Source organism: Rhinoderma darwinii (genome assembly GCF_050947455.1).
Source record: "Rhinoderma darwinii isolate aRhiDar2 chromosome 11 unlocalized genomic scaffold, aRhiDar2.hap1 SUPER_11_unloc_1, whole genome shotgun sequence".
Classification (NCBI taxonomy): domain Eukaryota; kingdom Metazoa; phylum Chordata; class Amphibia; order Anura; family Rhinodermatidae; genus Rhinoderma; species Rhinoderma darwinii.
The window spans coordinates 217,587-224,344 of record NW_027461840.1 but is presented as its reverse complement, the minus strand read 5'-3'; the positions used below and the strand labels follow the sequence as shown (position 1 = coordinate 224,344).

General features: G+C 54.2%; 1 protein-coding gene across 3 annotated transcripts in view; it reads left to right on the top strand.

The window, feature by feature from the left end:
• Positions 1 to 948: 948 nt before the first annotated feature.
• The window catches only part of TIAL1 (TIA1 cytotoxic granule associated RNA binding protein like 1), a 36,749-nt gene continuing 30,939 nt past the window's right edge, over positions 949 to 6,758 (top strand). For 2 of the 3 annotated variants that reach the window (XM_075847742.1, XM_075847741.1), the window contains exons 1-2: positions 950 to 1,158; positions 5,178 to 5,274. In XM_075847742.1, the coding sequence (XP_075703857.1) occupies positions 1,130 to 1,158; positions 5,178 to 5,274 (126 nt within the window). In that variant the 5' untranslated portion in view covers positions 950 to 1,129. Of the gene's footprint in view, positions 1,159 to 5,177; positions 5,275 to 6,758 lie in introns of all 3 variants that reach the window. The other variant, XM_075847743.1, reaches the window with a different exon arrangement.

Here is a 6,758-nt window from a genome sequence, read left to right as displayed (position 1 = left end):
ACATCACTGATAGTTGGGGGGCAGTACAGTCACATCACTGATAGTTGGGGGGCAGTAGTCACATCACTGATAGTTGGGGGCAGTAGTCACATCACTGATAGTTGGGGGGCAGTAGTCACATCACTGATAGTTGGGGGGCAGTAGTCACATCACTGATAGTTGGGGGGCAGTAGTCACATCACTGATAGTTGGGGGGCAGTAGTCACATCACTGATAGTTGGGGGGCAGTAGTCACATCACTGATAGTTGGGGGCAGTAGTCACATCACTGATAGTTGGGGGGCAGTAGTCACATCACAGATAGTTGGGGGCAGTAGTCACATCACTGATAGTTGGGGGGCAGTAGTCACATCACTGATAGTTGGGGGGCAGTAGTCACATCACAGATAGTTGGGGGCAGTAGTCACATCACTGATAGTTGGGGGCAGTACAGTCACATCACTGATAGTTGGGGGGCAGTAGTCACATCACAGATAGTTGGGGGCAGTAGTCACATCACTGATAGTTGGGGGCAGTAGTCACATCACTGATAGTTGGGGGCAGTAGTCACATCACTGATAGTTGGGGGGCAGTAGTCACATCACTGATAGTTGGGGGGCAGTAGTCACATCACTGATAGTTGGGGGCAGTACAGTCACATCACTGATAGTTGGGGGCAGTACAGTCACATCACTGATAGTTGGGGGGCAGTAGTCACATCACTGATAGTTGGGGGCAGTACAGTCACATCACAGATAGTTGGGGGCAGTACAGTCACATCACTGATAGTTGGGGGGCAGTAGTCACATCACTGATAGTTGGGGGGCAGTAGTCACATCACAGATAGTTGGGGGACACCTCAGGCCTCTGTGAGCGTTTCCTGCCTTTATAGTGAAACGTAGAATAGGAAAGTAACGTGATCGCGCATGCACAGAGGATGACGTAAAGTTGACGCGCGCTCCCTGTGGCTGCGCCTGCGCAGTGGGAGGCATCACTCTGGTTGCGGCCGCCATTTTGCAGGTAACCGGACGGAGCTTTACGAGGTTTGCCGCTGGCTCCGGTGTATCCGGGCTTCACTTCCGGGCCTCCGCTGCTTTTTTTTCAGCACAATTTTCTCACAGGGCGTAGCCGGGATTTTTCCCGGAGGAGCCATGGACGATGATGGACAGCCGCGGACCCTGTGAGTAGCCGGCAGCTGTGCGGGCCCCGCTGTGTCAGGAGGGTTATGAGGTGGGGGGCTCCTTCCTGTCATCTTCCTGTGTCTGGTGCGGCCGTGCAATGGTGGCGTCACCGCGTCAGTCTGTGCTGAGGGGTTTTACACGGGGCAATTATCGGGCAAAAGCTGGATCATCTGCCGATCATCTGCCGATCGTATCCTTCTAAAAAAGGGAAATCTTATCATGGTGGCAGCTCATCTTGTGAGGAAACCGGAGACGCGCTGCCGCCATGATAATAATGTATGGAGAGTAACGAGCGGCCGTCCCGGTGACCGGAGGAAGCCAGATGTTGCTGCAAGATCCCTCCCCCGCCGTGTTATGCACAAGATCCCTCCCCCGCCGTGTTATATACAAGATCCCTCCCCCGCCGTGTTATATACAAGATCCCTCCCCCGCCGTGTTATATAGAAGATCCCTCCCCCGCCGTGTTATATACAAGATCCCTCCCCCGCCGTGTTATGTACAAGATCCCTCCCCCGCCGTGTTATATACAAGATCCCTCCCCCGCCGTGTTATATACAAGATCCCTCCCCCGCCGTGTTATATACAAGATCCCTCCCCCGCCGTGTTATATAGAAGATCCCTCCCCCGCCGTGTTATATACAAGATCCCTCCCCCGCCGTGTTATGTACAAGATCCCTCCCCCGCCGTGTTATATAGAAGATCCCTCCCCCGCCGCGTTATATACAAGATCCCTCCCCCGCCGCGTTATATACAAGATCCCTCCCCCGCCGTGTTATGTACAAGATCCCTCCCCCGCCGTGTTATATACAAGATCCCTCCCCCGCCGTGTTATGTACAAGATCCCTCCCCCGCCGTGTTATGCACAAGATCCCTCCCCCGCCGTGTTATATACAAGATCCCTCCCCCGCCGTGTTATATACAAGATCCCTCCCCCGCCGTGTTATATACAAGATCCCTCCCCCGCCGTGTTATGTACAAGATCCCTCCCCCGCCGTGTTATGTACAAGATCCCTCCCCCGCCGTGTTATGTACAAGATCCCTCCCCCGCCGTGTTATGCACAAGATCCCTCCCCCGCCGTGTTATATAGAAGATCCCTCCCCCGCCGCGTTATATACAAGATCCCTCCCCCGCCGTGTTATGCACAAGATCCCTCCCCCGCCGTGTTATATACAAGATCCCTCCCCCGCCGTGTTATATACAAGATCCCTCCCCCGCCGTGTTATATACAAGATCCCTCCCCCGCCGTGTTATGCACAAGATCCCTCCCCCGCCGTGTTATATAGAAGATCCCTCCCCCGCCGTGTTATGCACAAGATCCCTCCCCCGCCGTGTTATGCACAAGATCCCTCCCCCGCCGTGTTATGCACAAGATCCCTCCCCCGCCGTGTTATGCACAAGATCCCTCCCCCGCCGTGTTATATAGAAGATCCCTCCCCCGCCGCGTTATATACAAGATCCCTCCCCCGCCGCGTTATGCACAAGATCCCTCCCCCGCCGTGTTATGCACAAGATCCCTCCCCCGCCGTGTTATATACAAGATCCCTCCCCCGCCGTGTTATATACAAGATCCCTCCCCCGCCGTGTTATATACAAGATCCCTCCCCCGCCGTGTTATATACAAGATCCCTCCCCCGCCGTGTTATGCACAAGATCCCTCCCCCGCCGTGTTATATAGAAGATCCCTCCCCCGCCGCGTTATATACAAGATCCCTCCCCCGCCGTGTTATGCACAAGATCCCTCCCCCGCCGTGTTATGCACAAGATCCCTCCCCCGCCGTGTTATATACAAGATCCCTCCCCCGCCGCGTTATATACAAGATCCCTCCCCCGCCGCGTTATGTACAAGATCCCTCCCCCGCCGTGTTATGTACAAGATCCCTCCCCCGCCGTGTTATATACAAGATCCCTCCCCCGCCGCGTTATATACAAGATCCCTCCCCCGCCGCGTTATGTACAAGATCCCTCCCCCGCCGTGTTATGTACAAGATCCCTCCCCCGCCGCGTTATGTACAAGATCTCTCCCCCGCCGCGTTATGTACAAGATCCCTCCCCCGCCGCGTTATGTACAAGATCCCTCCCCCGCCGCGTTATGTACAAGATCCCTCCCCTGCCGCGTTATGTACAAGATCCCTCCCCCGCCGCGTTATGTACAAGATCCCTCCCCCGCCGCGTTATGTACAAGATCCCTCCCCCGTCGCGTTATGTACAAGATCCCTCCCCCGCCGCGTTATGTACAAGATCCCTCCCCCGCCGCGTTATGTACAAGATCCCTCCCCCGCCGCGTTATGTACAAGATCCCTCCCCCGTCGCGTTATGTACAAGATCCCTCCCCCGCCGCGTTATGTACAAGATCCCTCCCCCGCCGTGTTATGTACAAGATCCCTCCCCCGCCGTGTTATGTACAAGATCCCTCCCCCGCCGTGTTATGTACAAGATCCCTCCCCCGCCGTGTTATGTACAAGATCCCTCCCCCGCCGTGTTATGTACAAGATCCCTCCCCCGCCGTGTTATGTACAAGATCCCTCCCCCGCCGTGTTATGTACAAGATCCCTCCCCCGCCGCGTTATGTACAAGATCCCTCCCCCGCCGTGTTATGTACAAGATCCCTCCCCCGCCGCGTTATGTACAAGATCCCTCCCCCGCCGCGTTATGTACAAGATCCCTCCCCCGCCGCGTTATGTACAAGATCCCTCCCCCGTCGCGTTATGTACAAGATCCCTCCCCCGCCGCGTTATGTACAAGATCCCTCCCCCGCCGCGTTATGTACAAGATCCCTCCGCCCCGGTGACCTCCGCCCCGGTGACCTAGGACCCGTGTACACCGCGGTGCTATATGTAGGCGCTGTATGAGCAGGTAATAAGCGCGGCCATCGCAGGACGTTTCTTACACTGGAGCGCGCGCTCTGACGTGGCGGTCGTGGTTTCTCCACGTTCTCCTTCAAATTCGCAGTAAAACTTCCGTGTGTTCCGTGTGGAATTTGCTGCGTGGATTTAACCCCTTGCGTTGCAGTGACATTTGTGATCGGTCACTTCCTCGGATCCAGGCGGGTTTCTTTCTACGGCGGTGATTGGGCTTTTCTAGAACATGGCGGCGGGCCGGCGTCGTGTCACTTAATGTAACGCCCACCCGATTGGGTGCTGATATTATAGGAAACGTCCCCAGATTCTTCTGGTTTTCGTAGGTAACAGTGTTGACCGCGGGGTTACTAGATCTGATGTCGGCCTCCGATTTTGGGGTCACTGGCTCATAATCTAGTCCCTACCTGTGTACCCCGGGGTACATGCCGTGCCTCTAGGGGGCACTTGTTCCTAATGTTGTATGATCACCGGTTTGGGGGTCACTTTGGCCTCTCAGCGCCTTTTTAAGGTCCATTTGCCCTTCAGAATTTGAGTTGACTGGCAGTAATGCCCCCCTGACCTCGCAGAGCGTGACCGCCAGCCGCTCTTCAGACCATCGCTGCGCTAGTAACGCAGATTAATAAGGAACGTCTGGACCGTTTACATTTCACTGTCAGGAGAATTGTGTGGGATTAACCGTAATGTGTTGGACTGGGCGGTGGGATCGGCGTCCTCCGTGATTCTGTATGTTCTGTCCACACACGGGGTGGAGGTGGCCGCTCGTCGCTCTGACACATCAAGAGGTGGTGAACGTAGTAAAACTGTCGCCTGACCTGCTGAACCGTCCAGAATTCAGCGTAAAGCCCCTGACTCCATGGGTCGTCCTACCTTGTGCCGGGGGGTGTAAAGGTAAAGCTTTTCTTAGCAGGTGTATCTGGCGGGATGTGACTCGGCTCCTCCACAATAAGCAGAGTACAGGACTGCGGCGCCCTGGCCAGCGCCTCGTCACCTATAGTTACCCCTGCACAGCGCCGTACATTTGGTTGTGGCTGTGCCCGGTACTGGAACTCCCTGACTGAGCTGCGATAACGGGCGCAGCCACGACCCCCGGCCCGGCCTCTGTAGCTGATGACGTGGTCTTTGTTCTGTGCGGAGCTGACGTTGTTCTCTTCTTTTTCAGGTACGTGGGAAACCTCTCTAGAGACGTCACCGAAGTCCTTATTCTCCAGTTATTCAGTCAGATCGGACCGTGTAAAAGCTGTAAAATGATCACCGAGGTAGGTCCAGCTGCAAAGGGGGATGGGAATGTCCAGTCACGTGTCTGGGGGGCCGTGGACCAGCGGATGATGTGCCCAGTGCCACTGATTGGTTTGGAGCTCTGATTGTGGTCCAGACCTTGTCCTGGCAGCGTCTGCACCTCCTGTCATGTAACGGCCACAGATCTCCGTCTGAGGAGCGGTCCCCTTACAGGGCCATCATCTCGTGTGCAGCCTGCCAGTGCTGTGGATGGGGATACAGGCTGAGCCTGCGGCTGACTAATAGACGTGGTCCTGATTACCCTGCCCGCACCTCGCCCTCCTATTATGTCTACGAGTGGTGGCGGCCGGATGTCTGTAATACACCCCTGTACCCCAACTTACAGCGATGCCCCAATATATTGTAATAACAGATAATGATTGTCAACGCACCGTCTTATAGATGAACCCCACGTAATTGGCGTCCCCATTGTATGTGCCACAAACATGTACAGGGTCACCTCGGCGAGGAACACCATGAAAAAATGGCAGAATAGTTTTGTTTTTTTAGACCCGCGTGCGTTCCCCGAAATGGTAGAAACTGCGACAAACGGAACGTTCTGATCCAAACGCTGAGAGAACAAATCTTTTGTGGTCCTTAAGGGGTTAAACTGCAGATATGTCCCTGTGTTAGGTGTCCGGTGCCATGGCGGTCTAAGGAGGTTTAACCCCTGACATTCTGCAGTCCATACAGCAATTTCTTTCCCTTACAAAATGCTTCATTGTGATAGAAATAAATCTACACGTAGTTGGTGTCGTCGTGTCCGGAACAAGCGGAACAATAAAACTGATATTTAATCCGCCCGGTGAACGCAGTGAGAGATAAATGGTCGTCCCGCCGTCCAAAAAATGCAATAAGGCAACAGCAATTTGTAAGTGCCCCAAAAATGGTACCAATAAAAACAACAAGTCTGCAAAAAAATAAGCCCTTCGGCTGGAGTCGCACGAACGGGTCAGGTTTGCGTCCGCAAAAAAACGCAACGGTTTCCCTGCGTTCCGTGTGTGATCAGTTTCTGATGTCATTGTTGGTGCACATTTTATTTTTTCTCTGCGTTTCTTTCGCAACTGGCGCGTGAATCACTGACGGCGCACGATGACCTCGCAAAAACTGACGTGAATAGGACGTGCGGTGTGTGAAATATCCCGTGTCGGAGTAGCCTCATCGCGTTGCGTAGGTCCCGGTGCTGGCCGTTGTTTTCACTGACCGCGCATAGAAAACGTTCCTGGGAATCTGCCCTAATACCGCTAAAATCGTCCAACTCTTAGAATGCGGCGGCACAAAAATAAATATGTTTATAAAAAAATGTTTATTGTGTAAAAGTGGGAAAACCTAAAAATAAAACAATCTAAATTTGGTATCTCCGTAATCGCAGCGACCCTCAGAATAACGTCCTTGTTATACCATGCGGCAGGCGCGGTACGTTTAGGACCCGGTTGTTTTTTCTTACATTGGCAGAGACTGCGGG